At 46.1% G+C, this 19,593-nt stretch overlaps 1 protein-coding gene across 1 annotated transcript in view; it reads right to left on the bottom strand.

Moving 5' to 3' along the window:
• Nucleotides 1-4,685: 4,685 nt before the first annotated feature.
• FRMPD3 (FERM and PDZ domain containing 3) overlaps nt 4,686-19,593 on the bottom strand; it is a gene marked incomplete at its 3' end in the record, with an annotated part of 69,406 nt that continues 54,498 nt past the window's right edge. The window contains exons 13-14 of the mRNA XM_081278121.1: nt 9,580-10,401; nt 4,686-7,768 (exon numbers count right to left, since the gene is read on the bottom strand). Of these exons, the coding sequence (XP_081134247.1) occupies nt 4,686-7,768; nt 9,580-10,401 (3,905 nt within the window). The remainder of the gene's footprint in view (nt 7,769-9,579; nt 10,402-19,593) is intronic.

The following is a 19,593-nucleotide window of genomic DNA, read 5'->3' as shown; positions in this document are numbered from 1 at the left end:
TGGTGGAACACTGGACAATGGCCCTGAGTCTTCCTTCAATAGAAGAAGGCTAGGCTGCTCAGCCACAGTCAACTACACTGCTCTAGATTAACCATTCCCAGAGCAAAGGGGCCTTTTCACATGGTATTGGGGCCTGAGAGGGTTCTCTTATGAGGCATTCAACACTCATTCACTCAACACACATTTGTTTGAAGACCTACTATGTGCCCAGTACTATATAGGTAGGTACCCAGAATATAGAATCAAATAAAAATTCTCTTTTTCTGTAATTTGGATTGAACTCAGAGGCATTTGACCACTGAGTTACATCCCTAGTCCTTTTAATTTTTTTTTTTTAATTGAGACAGGATCTTGCTAAGTTGCTAAGGCTGGCCTCAAACTTATAATTCTCCTGCCACAACCTCCCGAGTCATGGGGATTACAGGCATGTGCCATTGTACTTGGCTATAAAAATGCTTTCAAGCTGGGTGCAGTGGCACACCACATGTCTATAATCCCAGTGACTCGGGAGGCTGAAGTAGAAGAATTGCAATCGTGAGGCCAGCCTCAGCAATTTAGAGAGACCCTCAGCAACTTAGTTAGACCCTGTCTCAAAATAAAAAGAAAAAAGAATAAAAAGAGCTGGTAATGTAGCTGTTATGGTTTGGATGTGAATTGTCCCCCAAAAGCTCATGTGTGATACAATGTAAGAAGGTTCAGAGGAGAAACGATTGGGTTGTAAGAGTCTCAACCCAATTAGTGATTTAATCCCCTGATAGGGATTAACTGAGTGGTAATTGAAGTGGTGGGGTGTGGCTGGAGGAGGTGGGAACTGGAGCGTGGCTTTGAGCTATATATTTGTATCTGGCAAGTGGAGTCTCTCTACTTTCTGATCACCATGTGAACTGCTTCCCTTTGCCACACTCTTCCACCATGATGTTCAGCTTCACCTCGAGTCTTGAGGAATGGAGCCTGCCTTCTATGGACTGAGACCTCTGAAACCGTGAACCCTCAAATAAACTTTTCCTCCTTTATAATTTTTCTGGTCAGATCTTTTAGTCACAGCAGCAAAGAAGTTGACTAAAACAGTAGCTCAGTGGCAAAGCATCCCTGGGTTCAATCCATAGTACCAAAAACAAAACAAAACAAAACAACAACAAAAAACAACCTTTTAATCTCAAGGGGCTATCAGTGTAGTTAGTGCAGGGCCATAGGGGCTCAAGTTTTTAGACTGTTCTTAGGCCATTTTAAGTGTCAGTCAATATAATTCACTTTATACTGGCATTGACTTCCACTGAACCCCAACCCTGGTGTTGTGGGCCAGTATTCCCGGCAGGCCATCATAAGAAGAGCACTACCCATAGTCCTAGACAGTCACCTGTGGTTCCTTCTAATGTGCTGAATGCACATCACTTTGGCATTGGGGAACCCACAGAGCAGCCCAGGCTGCTGGGGCTGCCTCTGGCTCCTCTTTCCTCAATACTTTGCTTCCAAACCTCTTTAGCGAGGCCTTTTTTTTTTTTTTTTTTTTTTTTGGTATCCAGGATTGAACCCAGGGGCACTTAACCACTGAGCCACATCCCCAGTCCTTTTGTTATATATTTTATTTCAAGATAAGGTCTCATGGAGTTGCTCAGTGTCTTGGTAAGCTTTTGAGGTTGGCTTTGAACTCATGATCCTCCTGCTTCAACCTTCTCAGCCGCTGGAACTACAGGCATACACCACCTTACATGGCTTAACCAGTACCTTTTCAGACATAAAAATAAGTCAATCTTTGGGAGGAAATGACTCATCATGGTCACTGTACATGATTGTGTGGTTTGTGTACCTAGCCAATGAGGCAAGTGGGGCTAGACAGAGCTGAAACTACCAAGCCATGTGCCTTCAGGGCTATCATTACCTTAAAGGCCTTTCTTTCTTTACTTTTTCCATTCTTTCCTTTTTTCTTTTTTTGGAATTGGAGATTGAAACCAGGGATATTCTATCACATGGTTACATCCCCAGTCCTTTTTATTTTATTTTATTTTTTATTTTGAGACCGGGCCTAGCTAAGTTGCTGAGGCTGGCCTCAAACTTGCCATCCTCCTGCCTGTCTCCAGAGTCCCTGGAATTACAGGTGTGTGCCATGGCTAGAGATTTTCTTTTCTTTTCCAGTTCATCATGGGTGAAAGCAGCAGGGAGAACCTTTTTTTTTCTAATTTGCACAAAGGCACATTATAGACTAGTGGGGACCTGTGATTCCCAGAAACAGTGAAGAGAACAGGAGAAACAAAATAATTTCTCATCATTAAGTAATTCAGAAAAGCCAGAGAGGTTGGCCCTGCTTAGGGTCCTGATGTTTCTATCCTATCTAAATCAGAGGCTATTGGAGGGGATTTGCTGGCTTCAACTTCAGGGGGCCAGTCCCTTTAATTTCCCAATCCCAACCCAAATGCTAGCCAAAAAACCTGTGTCCTAACTCCCAGATCATCTGGCACACTAGGCATGGAGCAATGTTTTTGTCTGCCCCTAACTTTTCAGCTCCAAATTCACAGCCATGATGGTTGGTTGAGAGAAAAGGGTAGACAACATCCAATACTTGTGACAAGTGGCTTTAGCTTCTAAAAGAATCACAGAGGATCCCTTGCATGTTGGTAAGGACATGGGAGGAGGAGGATCCTTAGCTCTCATTACCCACTGGGGCCCTGGTACCTGGGAGTAGAGACACAGGTGGAGCATTCACAGGGCTGCCACTGAACAATAATTCAAGGACACCCACACAGAGGCACTGCAAAGACTTATTGGGATAATAAGATGAATAGATTTAATCATTCTTGTCTGAAAAACAAGACATAAATTAGTGTATATATATATATAATTTATATATTTATGTAGTATATATACTATATACAGACATTAGAAAATGTTCCCTCTCTATGAGGCTGAGGGAGAGGTGAATGATGGCAGTGGAATGACACAGGCAGGGCCTGAGTGGTGAAGGTATAGGATCAAGAAGTTGGGAGAAGAGGAAGACCACGCGAGCGCTCTGGCTGGCAGTGGTCGTGGGGGACAGGGTTCCCCACTGGCTGCATCTCTGGCCCATTAAACAACTTGGTCCTGTGGGAGCAGGGGCAAGGAAGGGGGCTGGCTTCTTCAGAAGGAGCACCCCCCCTCCTTGCAGGGAGGGAGAACTAACCACTCAGGGGGGTTATTGCGCTAGGGGTTACCAAGGATGGGCAGGGGTTCAGCACAGTGTACATCTTTATAAAACTCACAGAAGAACGAGAGATTTCACATGGGCCTCTCGCACAGTGATGAAAGAGAGGCAGACACAGAGCCTGAGGGCGCAGGAACAGGGAGGGATGGAGAGGTGGATGAGAATCAATCTATACAGAAGAAACATTGGCTTTCCTTGTTCCCTACAATGAGAGGATTGGTAGGGACTCCGTGTCTTCACTCCTAGGAAGGTTGCAGGGGTGGGGGTCGGGGGAAGCACTGGTGGTGGCGGCGATGGCAGGATGGCAGCGGCAGCAACGGAGGTGGTGGTGGTGGTGGCGGTGGCGGCAGCGGCAATAGGAGATGTGTCGAGGAGGATGCTAAACAGTGTGAATTCCCTTCCAGATGGCTCTGGAGAGGGAGAGAGAGGTGCAGGGCTGCACCGGGTAAGGCGCTCAGCTTCTTTTCTTAGAGAGACAAATCCACAGGGTCAATACACAGCCAAAAGCATATACTCAGGATTAACATATCACGCTAGCTTCCAGAAATTTAAGATATAGTCATCGACGCCCCCCCACCCCATCCCCTTCCCCCCTCCCCCCACCCCCCACCCCAACCATAGCTAAGTCAACTCCTAAGGACAGTCTGTCTGGTAGAGATGTTGAAAGAGGAGCCACACACCTTTGGCAACAGCCCCTGCGTGGAGCTGGGCTGCACCGTGTGGACTCCCAGGCCTGCGCTGGGTCTCCCCAGGGCAGACGTTTTCACCAGGTACCTTACCCAACGAGTGGGGTGATCCCAGAGGCTTGCTCCCTAGTGGACTGAGCTGCCCTGCCCATCAGTAAGGGGCAGGGTGCTTTGGAGATGGCTGGTGTGGAGCTGCTGGACCTGGGGGCAAGGGCTCCCAAGGCTACCAGCCTGTTGGGCTGGCCACTGACAGCCAGGCACGGCTGTTTTCCGCACACAACCCACCTGGGCATAGGCCCTTGGGGTGGCTCCTGCCTGGTGAGCGGGAGCCCAAGGGTGGGTGGGCAGATCTGGACAGAGCGCCTCTCTCCTCAGCTTGGCGCTGTGGCCTACTGCTACTACCACTGTTCCCGGGAAGGGAGCAGATGCCAGGAGGAGCTTGAGACCTTGGCTCCCCTGCTGCCCGACTCGGAGCAGGAAGTGAGCCTGATGTCACCTCTCAGCCCCAGAGAAGAGATAAAATACAGCTCTGTGGTGAGCGTAGTGGCGAGGGGCCTCTGCCCTCACAGTGACACCAAGAGGCCAGGGAAGGGGTGAAGACACCCAGGGCGGCAGCTAGGCCTGCAGCCCTTAAGAGAGAGCCTCAGTCAAGGGAATTTTCACTCCCTGGAGACTGATGGGCTCTTGGACCCTGATTGGCCCAGCGCGCGCACACACACGCACACATACACACACACACACACACACTCACCACAAGATGCAAGGACCACAAAGCTCAAACCTGGGGCTGTGGGTGGGGAGGGGGGCAGGCCTGGGCAGATGCCCTACTTAATAATGGTTTTTAAGGAGCGGGTGAATGTGCTCATAACAGTCGCTGAAGTTGGGGAGCCTGGTGGGGGCCCTGTGGCTGCCCCTGTAGCTGCTGCTGCTGCTGCAGCTGCCTGCTGCTGCTGCTGCTGTTGCTGCTGCTGCTGCTGCTGGTTAAGGTTTCGGGCTGTGGACTCCTCAGCTGCACGCAGCAGGAAGGTGTAATTCCTCACCACCTCTTCCACCTTGGCCAGAAGCTCTTGGCGCTGGGCCTCGGAGCGCACGATGAATACCAGCCGCACGAAGGTCTCAATGAGGCTGCTCAGCACCTGGAAACTGCCTGTGATGGCTGCCAACATGTGAGTCGGGCTCTTGTCCACATTGGCCACCCGGCGGCAGGAGGCCCGGAGCTCCTTGAACTTGAGAGCTAGCTCAAGCTTGTACTCAGAGATCTGAGAGACATAGGGCTTAGGGGCACGAGCCTCGGGGCTGGCCACACACTGCCTCAAGACTGTCAGCAGTTCATTGGTATCTAGCCGGGCAGCCAGGAAGCCATCAGGGAGGCCATAGGCATGGGCACGCAGGGCATTGATCTTGGCCAGGCTCCCCTCGAAGGTGGACACCCGAAGGTCAATCTCCTGGGTGCGGGAGGCCTCAGGGCTGCTGCTGCAGGTGGCAGCATCCAGCACCTGCAGGGTCCTGCTTACTACAGGCACCACCTGCTCATCCAACTTCATGCCAGGCAGAATCTTCATGGGGATGGAGTAGGAGAGCTCATCCTTGCCATCACTGGCATCATCTGCCATATCACACTTGCGGTAGTAGAAGCAATAGCGAATGGAGCAGCACTTGCTAGTCTCACTGTCCTCATCTAGATCGGCAGGCTTCCGGTACACCTCCTCTGGCAGTGAGAACACGGCCATTGGCCTGGGGCCTTTGGTCTCAGGGGTAACCTGGACATACGAGGGGTCTCCCAGGGTTGGTGATTCCACAGACTTGCTTTTGGGACCCAAGCCTAGGGGGAGGCCTGCCTCTACCTCCTTGGCCTCCCTGGGCAGCATGCCCAGGGGTGGGTGTGGGTAGACATCTGAGGTCAGCGAAGCCCTGTCACCTTGGTCCAGCTCACTGATGCTGTAACGGCGCATCAGCTTCCTGTAGTTGGGAGCTCCCAGACACTCACCCCCCGAGGCACACGTGGTCAGGCACGAAACACCACTTTCTGGGTCCGATCGGCACTCTCGAGATTCCAGGCTGGTGGAACGGATGCGTCGAATATTGATGGGGCTACCAAGGCTCAAGCCTGGGCCAGCCTCTGGCTGTCTCTGGGTAGGGGGGACCCTGTCCCTCTCCCTCCCCTGGAGGCCAGGCACCGGTGTCTGGGCGGCCTGTGGTCGGCCCCCTCGGCAGATGCGCTTACAGTCACAGCTACGCCTTTGCTCGCGGGACATGCCAGGCCCCTGTTGCACGGGACTGCTGCGTAGCTGGCAGCTGCAGCGGCCAGGTGCGGGAGGTTGCAGGTACTCAGTGCCTGGTAGCTCCCCCTGGCTTGGTGGCTTTAGAAGTTCCTCGAGGAACTCCAGCTCATACTGCTTTACCTTCTGCAGCTGCGCCTGTCGCTCGTCAGTCTCCTTCTTCTGGCGGGTGGGGAAGGTGGCAGAGAATAAATTGCGTAGCCGGAAAGGACCACGGGATGACTTGGGCTTTGTGGGACCTTCAGAGGATGAGTGGGCTCCATCCAGTGTCGTCTCAAGCTTCCTGGAGGGCATGGTGCTCACCTGCCGGCTGCTAGCCTGTGGCCTTAATGGACTCTGGCCTTGAGGTTGGCAGCTAGGGCTCTGGCCTCGCGACTGGCTGCTGGGGCTGTGACCACGGGGCTGGCAGCTAGGGCTGTGGCTTCGAGGCTGGCAGCTGGGGCTCTGCAGAGCCATCGGGTACCCAGCTCGGGGGGCCAGGCTTGTCTCCTCAAGTTTGCTGCTCTTGGAAGTACTTTCCAGTTGCCCCTTCTCTCCCTGGCTGGAGACAGTGCCCTGCTTGTGTGGCGGAGGCTTTGCACCCTCTGCTCCACCCTTGCCTGCCACCTCCCCTGGAGCTTGCTTGACCACTGACTCTCGACTTGCTCGTGAAAGATGATAGCTTTTGGGAGGGAAACTTGGAACAGGAAGCCTATCCTCTTGTGGGGAGAGGTGTAGGCTGTCAGCCCGGCTGCCTGGGGGTGCTCTGGGGCTGGAAGAGACCTCTGTGCCCAGCTGCTGCTGGGAATTCCGTGAGGTCTCTGGAGCACCGGGGCTCATTTTAAACTTCAAATTCTTATTGGCGCTGCTGCTCACCATGCTGACTTCTGGTCTGCCCATGCTGACTTCTGGTCTGCCCATGCTGACTTCTGGCCTCCCCCCACTGGCCTCCAACTGTCTCTCCCCTCTGCTTGGGGGGTTCACCAAAGCCCCGCCAGGAGTGGCTAGACTCTTACTGTGAACCACCTGTTGTAGGGCAGCCGAGATGATGGCTGGAGTCACACTGCCTTTTGGGTCCAGGATAAGCTTGGGGCTCAACCTGACCTCCTTGGGCAGATTCTCTCTCATCTCTGAGACCTGTTCTTCACTAATGGATGGTGTGGCTGCTCTCAGTGACATCTCTAGGCCTGCCTTAGTGTGGCCAGGCCCTTTGTCCTCAGGAACTGGGGGAAGTAGGCTCAGATTCTTCTGCTCACTAAGCTGTGGAGACAGTGCTGGGTGCACTGCCAAGGAGTATGATCGCTCTCCCTGTGTTTGGGTCTCTGAGTGGGGCAGCTTTCTCCGAGCCCCTGGGGGGCCAGGACTCTGGCCTGTGACAGTTGGCTGGAGGGATGGGTTGGGATCCGGGCGCCCAAGAGAGTAAGGGGCCGTGAGAACGGCCTGGGCTGCACAACTCTGGATCCGGAAGGGCAGGTCCTTGCGGGCAAGGAGGCTGTCCTTGTTCAGGTGTTGGGCCAGGAAGTAGGTGGTATTCTGGTGCTGCTTCATGGCCGACATCATCTCAGACATGTCTGTGAGCTCTGAAGAGTTAGTTTCATGGCCCGAGTCCAGCGATGATTCGGGAGTGATTGTGGCCAGCACAATCAGACCTGAATGAACAGGGATGGGATTTGTTATACTTACTGATATCAAGTTCTTTTCCAATCAGATATAGAGTTGGTGGAGGCCAAGGTTAGCCAACAGTGTTTAAAACTGGGGAAAACTAAGGCCTGAGAGGAATTCAGGGCTGAGGATGGGAGGAGAGGTGGGGAGGGGACAGAGAGGAGCAAGTTGTAAGAAGGGGTATGAAAGGATGGAATCCAAAAAAGTAACAAAAGAGGCGAAGAGAAGATCTGGGCAGTTTGGTGGCAAATTAACATGCAAATCACATGCAAAAAAACAGCCATGCTAATCAACATTATTTTTAGATTCAACAGCTAGGAAATTTCTGTTAATTGTCCTTTTAAGAGGGCTGGCAATGAGAGAACCCTCTCTATCCCTCCTCATCTGGCCAGGCTGCCCACAGTCTTTGCAGCTGAGGCCATTTAGCTGAGCATGTCCCCTCTCTGGCAGTCACATGGGCCTCAGGCCTGGGAGTAGCTAGCTCTTGGAGATCCAGAGTCTAAGCAGAGAGAAATATTGGCCCCAGGGTGGGGGGAGGTGATAACAAACATGTAGGGGCTGCCCATGTCAAGGGGGCCCTCATATACAGAAATGGCAGGCTTCCTCTGATGCAGCATCCCATCACCCTCTCTGTCCACAGTCTTCCTGGCCTCATGTGCTTGTTCAGATCCCTTATTGCTCCCTATTTCTTTTCTGTTACTATGTCATTTACCTCTCTCTCTCTCTCTCTCTCTCTCTCTCTCTCTCTCTCTCTCTCTCTCTCTTTTGCACTGGGGATTGATTCCAGGGGTACTTTACAATGAGTTACATTCCTAGCCCCTTTAAATTTTTATCTTGAAATAGGGTCTCACTAAGTTGCTTAGGGCCTCACTAAATTGCTGAGCCTAGCCTTGAATTTGTGATTCTCCTGTCTCTGTTTCCTGAGTTGCTAGGATTCAGGTATGCACTACTGTGCACAGCTACCTCTTTAAAATATATATATGAAGGTATGTATTTGTAACTATGGGTACATGTCTGATGTGTTTGTCTAGAGTGGACATACATGTGACTATTTCAGCCATGTTTGATGACTCTCCTATCCATTAATAGTTAATAGCAGTAGCTCCCACTTACTGAGTCCTTACTGTTGTGCAAAACAGTGTTTAAGTGCTTTGACTAAATGATCACATTTAATCCTCACAATAACCCAACATGATGTGACTGACTACTGTTCTCAACCCAATTTAAGATAACAGAGAGGCTCTGAAACAAAAAGTGCCTTGCATCGGGTCACACTGTCTGTGAATGAGGAAACCAGGACTCCGATGCCCCTGACTTAGAGCCATGTTCTCAGGTAAGATAAAGACCTTAGCCCTTAGCAGTGTTGGCTTCCCCAATCCTAGGTCACTAGGTGGTTAGTTAGTCCTGTTGTTTTTCTTCCAGTCATGTGCATGCTGATATTATTTGCCTAGCTTCTGTATATCTCAAGATTTTTTTTCTCTCATCCTTCCTCCTAGCCTGGCTCTGTAGCTGTCATGGCTCTAATCCCTGGGTTCTATCTATAAGACATGTCCAGAGAGATGGACTAGAGATGGAATGGTAAGGGGCAGACCTCTGGCTAGAGCTGAGCAGCCCATCCTGGTCACAGCATTGTTGCTCTGCAAACACTAACTGGATGACCTCTGTGCCATCTACTGCTACTGCTCTGACACACCACAGTGACTTTAATGTCTGTTTGAGAAGAAGCAACATTATCTGTTGGCTCTTCCTGGCCGGAAGAAGGAAGAGGAGGAAAAAGGGAGAAGGAACAGGCCATTACCTGCAGTCTGTGGGGGTTGGGGGTGTGGTCCATCTTCTGAAGCAGCCAGAGCTTCCAGAGCCTGCAGGGTGGACACTAGAGCATCATCTAGCTCCTGGGCATGATCTCGAACTGTCCGGGTCTGCACACTGTCAATCAGCGTCACTGGAATCTCATCATACAAGAGCCCACGAAGGTGGCGTCCTTGCTCCTGGCTTTGGACGGCTCGGCGCTTGGGGTCATCCTCATCAGAGCTGTTGTCTCGGAAACCAGGGGGTGGGGCGGCAATGGCAGGCAACAGAGAAGTTGTTTCATCTTCCTCTTCCTCCTCCTCCTCACTCCCAGGTGGTGGGAGGGACATCAAGTCTACCATATTGTCATGAGAGGAGCCAGGCCTCCCGCCTTTGCGAGGGCCCTGCTGCTCCTGGAATTTGGCTTTGCATGAGTCACAGTAGAAATTCAGGGCTTCAGCCCCTAAGGAATTGTCCAAGGTGTAGGACCGGGCCCTGCTGGCACAAGGCTCGTGGTCTAGGCTGGCTGCATCAAAGTCATCAGGGACCACGTCGTAACCTTGGCCAGAGCTTTTGGACGTGGGGTCAGACTTGGTCCGGGGCCTGGTCTCCTCAAAGAAGATTAGGTTCTCGTTGACATCTGTCCGGCTTTCCTGCTCCTTCCTTTGTTCCCGCAGGTGGAGGTAGCAGAAGCTGACAAGCTCAGAGTCGGTAGGCGGGGGCGTGCAGCGGCTCGACTTCCTGGGGCTGGCGCCCACGCTGCCCACATAACTACTCTCCTTTTTCCCCAGGTGGCCCCCAGTGACAGGGCGGTGGGCACTGTGCATGTAATCTAAACCCAGAAAGAGAATCAACAGATGAGCCCTAATGCTGAGGACAGTGGCTGAGCTCCCTTGACATGTCTGGATCTTGTCCCTGTTGCACAGATGGCAAGCAGATACCAAGAGAAAGCATTATCTGGCTAGAGATCACAGGGAGGGGAGTTGATGGGCCATGTCCCTGCTGACCCTGAAAGTGGAGTGAGTGAATCTTAAGGCCTGAACTGCTAATAACCCCATCACCTTTGAAATGGGAAAAAGCATGGGGTGAGGTGGGGGTGGGGAAATGCCTGACAGCTGAGCACTGCTGGACTCCTACCTCTGGTATGCAGTCAGCTATAAACATTTAAAGAGGTGAGGTTTACTTTTCTCCTTTGAGAACTGTCACTGTGGGACCTGCACTTTTTCAGAGCTATCTCAGCCTCCAGTGCTCTATTGCTCCTGTTATCTTGGTTCTCTCCTAGCCCAAGGAAATGCATCTGACAAGCTGCTAATACTTTACTGAGAAAGTGTTAATCCAACTAGTGTAATGCCCAATAATTTGTGGTTCAAAGTGGACTGTTGACAGAGGGGCCCTAAAAGAATAGCTGTCTACTTAGTAGAATTCTGGGTATCTGAATGTGTAAAGGGTATGGCAGATATGACAGGATGTGCTATGTGGAAGAAGGGTGGGGTTGAATTCTCATAATTCTTCAAAGCTTATTACTTTCCTGTGTTCATGCAGGGCCAGCCCCGCCTGCTACACATACATGTGATAAAATGCTCTTATCAATAGTTTGTTCTTTATTTTTGGTACTGGGCATTGAACTTAGGGGTGCTTTACCACTGAGCTACACACCCAGCCCTTTTCAATTTTACTTCTATTTTTTGAGACAGGGTCTCAGGTGCTTAGGGCCCAAGTACCTGAGGCTGGCCTTGAACTTGCAATCCTCTTGCCCTAGCCTCCCAAATAACTAAGATTATAGGCATGTACCACCCCACTGGCATTAATAGCTCTTGATGGTAGGTGCTTACATCTGAGAACTATTTGCAGTAAATGTTTTATTTCTTTTTGGGGGGTAGGTACTGGGGATTGAACTCAGGGGCACTCGACCACTGAGCCACATCCCCAGCCCTATTTTGTATTTTATTTAGAAACAGGGTCTCACTGAGTTGCTTAGTGCCTCACTGTTTCAGAAGCTGGCTTGAATTCATGATCCTCCTGCCTCAGCCTCCCAAGCTGCTGGGATTACAGGAATGTGCCACTGCACCTGGTAGCAAATGCTTTATTTCTGAATGGCTTCTCTCTCATGCTGTTTTGGGAGCCCTTCTGCATGTTATCTGTGAGGATGCACTCAGACAGCAACAGCTCTTTCTGCTATCAGCAGGTAGACAGCAAGCATTAACAGGTCAATTTATTAAACATGATCCCATTTAATCTTCACAATCCAATGAGAGGAAGAAACTGACCCAGATGGTCACATGACTTATCTAAAGTCACATGAGTCATAAATGACAATTTGAATTTGATCCCAGATATGAGGGGCTTCAAAACCCATGTTTTCAACCATTACTCTACAGTTTATCATTGTGGTCAAGAATCTATAAAACAAGACTTCAAAATGCTTTCCGGCTGGGGATGTAGCTCACTGATAGAGCACTTGCCCAGCATACACAAGGCCCTGGGTTCAATACCCAGTACTATAAATACAAACAAAACACAAAAAAAATGCCTTTCCATCTCCAGTTGAATAGGGCGTGGTGGCTCATGTCTATAATCCCAGAGACTTTGGAGGCTGTGGCAGGAGGATGGCAAGTATGAGGCCAGCCTTGGCAATTTAAATAAAATAAAAAGGGCTAGGGTTCAGTGGTAATGTGCTTCTGTGTTTAATCCCAGTACAAAAACAAGAACAACAAACAAACTTTAGTTTGGCAGGGTCAGTATGTCAGTGTTAACTCTTGTTAGAGTTTATACCTTTGACAAATGCACAACACTGGAAATAACAACAGAGCCCCAAAACACATGAAGGAAAAACTGAATTTAAGGAATAAATACACAATGCAACTGTAATTGGAGAATTTATCTTTTTTTTTTTTTTTTTTTTTTGGTACCAGGGATTGAATCCAGGGACATTTAACTGCTGAGCCACATCCCCAGCCCTTTATATTTTAAATTTTGAGACAGAGTCTTACTAAGTTGCTGAGGGTCTTGCTAAGTTGCTGAGATTGGCCTCAAACTTGTGATCCTCCTGCTTCAGCCTCCTGAGCTGCTGGAATTACAGGCAAGCACCAAAATGCCTGGTTGTAGTTGAAGAATTCAATATTCTACTTTTTATAATAGTTAAAACAAAAGCAGATAAACAAGGAAATAGAGGACCTGAACAATATTATAAACCAACTAGATCTAACACATCTTATAGAGCACTCTCCCCAACACCAGCAGAATATACATTCTTCTTAATTGCACTTGGAATGTTGTCCCAGATAGACTATGTGTTGGCCATAAAATAAGTCTCAATAAATTTAAAAGAAAAGAAATAATATAAAGCATTTTTCCTGCACAGAACAGAATTCAATTAAAAATCAATAATAGAAATTTGGGAAATTCACAAATAAGTGGAATTTAACAAAATACTCGTAAATAACCAATAGATCAAAGAAGAAATCACCAGAAAAATTATAAAATACTTTGAGATCAATGAAAATGAATATACGATATGCCAAAACTTTTGGGATCTAGCTAAAGCAGTTCTTAAAGAGGTAATGTAGCTATAAATGCCTATACTTAAAAAGAAGAAAGATTTCAAATCAATAACCTAAACTTCCACCTTAAAAAAAACAGAAAAAGAGCTATCTAAATATAAGGCAAGCATAAGGAAATACTGGAGGATAGAGGATTGGAAAGTAGAGAAAATTAACAAAACTAAAACTTGTTTCTTTGAGAAGATAAATCAAATTTATCTTTTTGCAACCATCAATCTGAAAAATAAAATCAGAAAACAATTCTATTTATGATAGTACCAAAAGAATAAAATAAATATGAATTTAACAAAAGAACATTTGTATCCTGAAAACTACAAAATATTTGTCAAAGACAGTAATGAAGATGTAAATAAAGGGAAAAGATATTCTATGTTCATGGTTTGACAGACTTAATATTAAGATGGAAATACTTTCCCAAATTAATCTACAGATTCAATGAAGTCCTTATCAGAATTCAAGCTGAATTTGTAGAAATTTACAAGCTAATTCAAAAACTCATACATAATTGCAAGGGACCCAGAATAACCAAAATTATCTTGAAAAAGAACAAAGGAGGAAGACTCATGCTTCTTGATTTCAAAATATAAAACAAAGCAATAATAATCAAAATAGTGTAGTGCTGGCAGATCAATGCAATAGAATTGAGAGTCCTGAAATAAACCCTCATATTTATGGTTGAATAGCTCAATTTAAAAATGGACATAGTCAGGCATAACGACACACACCTGTAATCACAGTGACTCTGCAGGCTGAGGCAGGAAAATTGCAAGTTTAAGGCCAGCCTTGGCAATATAGAAAAACCCTGTCTCAATTATAATTTTTTTCACTATTTGATATATTGCCTTTTAACTTGATTTTCTGAAATAATTACTTCACTGTTTATGTTTTTTAAAAAGTTAATTATTTGCTGTTATCATTTTCCCTCTAAGTTCAACTTTAGCTACATTTCATGTTTTTGTTGTAAGTTTTTTCTTATTACTATTTCTCAATAAAATGTTTTTAAAATGCAAAAAAAAGAAAGACCCTGTCTCAAAAATAAAATAAAAAGGGGTGGGGATGTAGCTCAATGGTAGAGTACCCCTGGGTTCAAGGTTCCTCCCCAGTATTACATAAAAAAGGGACAAATTATTTGAAAAAATGTTTCATCAAAGAAGATATATAAATAGACAATAAATGCATGAAAGATGTTCAACATGATTAGCCACAAGGGAACCGCAAATAAGAACTGAGAGTTTGCATATCATCATTTCACACCCAATATGATGGACATTAAAAAAAGACAGACAATAACAAGTGTTAGGCTATGGTGAAATTGTAACTGTAATCCATTGCTTGTGGAATGTAAAGCGGTATGGTCACTTTGGTTGTTCCTCTAAAGGTTAAACACAGGGTTATCAGTTGATCAGCTATTCTGTTCCTAAGTAGATAATGAAAATACATGTCCTTGGGGCTGGGGGTGTGGCTCACTGGTAGAGCACTTGCCTAGCATGTTTGAGGCACTGGGTTAGATTCTCAGCACCATATAAAAATAAATAAATAAAATGAAGTATTATGTCCATCTTCAACTAAAAAAATATTTAAAAAATATTTTTGGTACCAGCTTATAAAAAGCTGGACATGAATGTTTATTTTTTATTTTTTTTTAAAGAGAGAGTGAGAGAGAGAGGGGGACAGAGAGAGAGAGAATTTTTAAATATTTATTTATTTTTTCTTAGTTCTCAGCGGACACAACATCTTTGTTTGTATGTGGTGCTGAGGATCGAACCCGGGCCGCACGCATGCCAGACGAGCGCGCTACTGCTTGAGCCACATCCCCAGCCCAAATGTTTATAAAATTATTATTTATAATAGCCAAAAAGAAGAAACAACCCAAGTGTCCATCAACTGATGAATGGATAAAGAAAATATATCCATTCAATGAAATATTACACAGTCATAAAAGGAATGAAGTACTGATACATGCTACAACTTGAATGACCCCTGAAAATATTAAGCTAACTGAAAAAAGCATGTCACAAAAGACCATATATTGCATGATTTCATTTATATGAAACATTCAGAATAGGCTAAGCTATGGAGACAAAAAGTACATCAGTGATTGCTTAGGGCTGTGTGGCAATTAGAGGGAAAAGAGGAGTGACTACTAGTGTGTGTGTGTGTGTGTGTGTGTGTGTGTTTTTGTTATTGGGGATTGAACTCAGGGCACATGACCACTGAGCCACATCCCCAGCCCTATTTTGTATTTTATTTAGAGACAGGGTCTCACTGAGTGGCTGAGTGCCTCACTTTTGCTGAGGCTGGTTTTGAACTCGTGATCTTCCTGCCACAGCTTCCCAAGCCGCTGGGATTACAGGCATGCTCTTTTAGAGGAGAGGTGAAAATGTTCTAAAATTAAAATTTGGAGATAGTTATACAACCCAGTGACTCTACTAAATATATTTAAAAACACTGGTTTATGTACTTTAAATGGGTAAATTGCATGGTTTGGAAATTATATCTAAACAAAATTTAACTATTTTTTTTTAAAGAGAGAGGGAGAGAATTTTTAATGTTTATTTTTTAGTTTTCGGCAGATACAACACCTTTGTTTGTATGTGGTGCTGAGGATCGAACCCAGGCCGCACGCATGCCAGGCGAGCGCGCTACCGCTTGAGCCACATCCCCAGCCCCAAATTTAACTATTTAAAAATAAAAAGTGCTGGGCACATGATAAACTCTCAATCCTTATGAGAAGCAAAAAAAAAAAAAAAAAAAAAAAGTGCACTGCACTGTGAAACCACTTTGTGCAGTTTATCTCATGTAATCCTGTCAAATTCCCTGTGAAGTAGATAATATTATTATCTTCATTTTACAGATGAGGACACTAAGATTCCATTTAAACAACCAAGATATGGCAGAGCCGGGACTGGAATCCAAGTCTCTGTCTTCAGATGCCAAGTTCTTCTGGTTTTCTAAAGCTCATGGTGCCCTTCCAAATAGAAATTCAATAATTAGATTGAATGGGTTCATATCTGGCCTTACTGGTTATATCTATGGACCTCTGGATCTCTTGGGGAAATAGTATTTAATGACCCTCATACCAGGCCTCTGAGGCTTATGGAAGAAGCGCTCCAGGGGAACATTGAGCCAGAAGAACGAACTATCTATATATGATGTCTATCCACCTCAAAGTATTGTCTGCAGGTTTTTGGGGATGTACCGGGTGGTAACTCCTCTTAGGCAAAGGTTGGAGTTTTTTTGTTTGTTTTGGTACTGCTTATTGAATCCAGACCTGCTTTACCAATTAACTACACCTCCAGCCATTTTATTTATTTATTTTATCTTGAAACAGGGTCTTGCTAATTTGCCTAGGGCCTCACTAAGACTGAGGCTGGAATCAAATCTGTGGTCTTCTTGCCTTAGCCTCCTGAGTCACTGGGATTACAGATCTGAGCCACTGCTCCCAGCCAAAGGCTGGAATTCTCCCTATAAGCTGGAAGCATCTCCCAATAGTAGACTGTCAAGGCCAGGTCATGCCCCACCTACCACTTGGTACTGTGACTTTTAGGTCAGAGAAGAGAGTATGCCTGGAGAAGCTCAAAGCAACTCCATGCAGAAGGTTAGAAAAGCCAGTGAAACTAGGTGTGTTTGGCGGATGGCTGGGACACCATGACTCCTAGATTTCAAATCTTTGTAAATTGCTCATGAGCTTTCCCTGAGGGGGGATGTCCTAGTTTATTCTTCTATATTCAGCCACTCAGAAGATTGACTTAAAATGCTTACAAAGAACAGGACAGTAAACTGACAGGAGTTACTAAACAGTATATGTAGATGCACATGCATATATACACAGTCTGAATAACATTGACTCATCCAGCTTTCTAGTACTTGGTTATTCTGTATTCTACAATCCAATAATCATTGGTCATAATGATGACCTAGGGCCTTGCAAGAAACTCATGTTCTTTCTGAATCATCAAAAAAAATTAAAAATCAAAAGGTCTATTCAGTGGCAGAGTACTTGTCTAGCATTGGTGAGGCCCTGGGTTCCATCTTCAGTACCACCAAAACAAATGTCTATTATATTCAGTCTAATTTTAATATTCCATGCATGTTGCTGGGTTTTACCTACATGAAAAGTGATAAGTCATGTGTAGAATATTCAGTAGCCATTAACTAGAATATTCAATTTACCACAATAAACTGTTTCTAGCCATGATAGAAAATGTAGAGTGAATTCCTCCAACTGAGGTTCTAATAGGGGTCCCCAAGGCTTTATTTTCTGGGATTCCCTCAGGATATAGGGAGCTCAGGGTTAGAGAGAGATGGCAGCCGCCTCTGGATTTTCTGACCCCTCAGACTAGATGGAGAATTGGCATTCATGTGAGCCATTCTCTAAGTTTACAGCCTTTCTGGGCCTTCAAACACAGGTGTTGTTTTGTTGTGACTATTGAATTTCCCCTCTATAAATATAAAGATACTAACTATATAAGCATTCTCCCCTTAATCATCTGTGTATATTTACCCCCACTGGACTCTAAGCTATGTAAAGTCAAGGATCATGTCTATTATTCCCAGGTGTGGCCCCCCAATGCCTGGTACAAAGAATATTTGAGAAATGTGTGCATAATAAACAAGTAAAATACCAACTTTGGTGAAATTACTGAGAGGGAATTCCTTCCTTACAACATCACATTCTCATTTTTTCCTGGGTATGGGAGTGGTGATGGCTTCTCTTTCCCAGTTTTTGGTTTAAAGGTCAGGTAGGCTAAACACCATGTTAGACAAGCTGGCACCCAGAAACTCCTGTGGGATAAGAATACAGAGCTAGCCATACATCTTCCTCCTTTTGAGAGAGACAAGGTCCTGAGTAGGCTAAGGCTTTGGCTCCTCAGGAAAAGGCCCAGCTGAGGTTGGGTGGAGGCCTAAACCCTAAAGGCTTTTGCTAAAGAACAACAGTCAGCACTGGGGCATCTGTTCTGGAATGAATGTTGAGAGGGAATGGATCTGAGCTTTGGATTTTGGTCCTAGGATTCTACAAGAGCAGAACTGATAATCTCTGCAATATAACCTGGGCTGAGGTCTCCTCAATAGCATCCTTTCTTTCCCTGGGACCATGAAATAAGAAGTGCACCCCATCCCTCCTGCTTTGCTGGGATAGCCACCGTTCTGTGAACTCATGCAGAGACAGGAAGATCACCTCACAGCACCTAGTAGCAAGAGTTCTGGGTATCTGCTATCAACCCAGTATCTAACAGCTCAGAAGGATAAGAAACCAAGGCCCTGGTGAGGTGCTACCAAGCTCAAGTTGTGGCTCTTGTCTATTTAGCCAGAAGAGATGGGAAAGGAAGATCAGAAGCTATTTCCATCTGTCCCTGAGCTATTTTTACACTAAGAAGAAAAAGCCCTATAAACAACAGAGACACCACAGTGGTCTGTTTGGCTCCTGAATGTTCATAAATACCCTGAGCCTCTGTCAATTTGCAGATACAAGGGTTTATCAGGAATCAGGGAGGAGGGCTCTAAAGCTATGCCTAGCTGTAAGAGAATCCCATGAAGCAGATTTGCCTTTGGAAAAGTGACAGGGAAGCAACATGGGAGGTGTTTGCTCAGTAAGGCTGCAGGGACTCGTGATACCATGTCCTTCACTTGGTGCTACTATCCCAGAGCAAGGGGAACACTTGGAGCCAGCATTGGTTAAGGTGTTGATGGGATGTCAAACTTTTTCTCAGACAGATTGGGACTACGAGCTATCACTAGCACCTGCTAAAAGTGGATCCCCCTGAAAAACTCTGTCACATCTGGTCCTTGGCTGGGTTCCAGGTTCTTTCTTCTGCCTTCCCATTTCCCTTTTTCTCTCTCCATCCTGCTCAGTAAGAGGTACAGTTTACTCGGATGTGATTAAACAGAAGAGGACCACAGGTGACACTGATAATGCTAATGCTGGGTTTTCTAATTTTTGGCCATCTGTAGGTTTGCAAGTATGCACCTGCCTCTTCAGAGCTATTCACCTGAAGATGTGTAGCACCACCCTCCTCTGGTTTCTTCATATTCCAACTCAGCTCTTTTGCATCTCTCTGTGAAGCCCCCTTCATGTGCTTTGGGGCCACCTATCATTTCCCAAATATGTTTAGCAGATTTTCTTTTAATTCTTATGGACAATATTTTGGGCTTGTCATGAGATTTGTGATGGACTTGTTTGTGATAAAGAGAGGGAAGAAGACATGTATGTAGGGAAATGACACACAGGCAGGACATCCATCAGGACTGTGTTTCTATTCTCAAAAACACCTCAGGGGGCTGGGGTTGTGGCTCAGTGGTAGAGTACTTGCCTAGCATGTATGAGGTACTGGGTTCAATCCTCAACACCACATAAAAATAAATAAAATACAGGTATTTTGTCCATCTACAACTAAGAATATATTTTTTAAAGAGAGAGAGAGAGGGAGAGAAGAGAGAGAGAGAATTTTTTAATATTTATTTTT

This window comes from Spermophilus citellus (assembly GCF_964194105.1).
Source record: "Spermophilus citellus genome assembly, chromosome: X".
Taxonomy (NCBI): domain Eukaryota; kingdom Metazoa; phylum Chordata; class Mammalia; order Rodentia; family Sciuridae; genus Spermophilus; species Spermophilus citellus.
The sequence above is the reverse complement of the archived record's forward strand: the minus strand, read 5'-3'. Positions and strand labels throughout refer to the sequence as shown.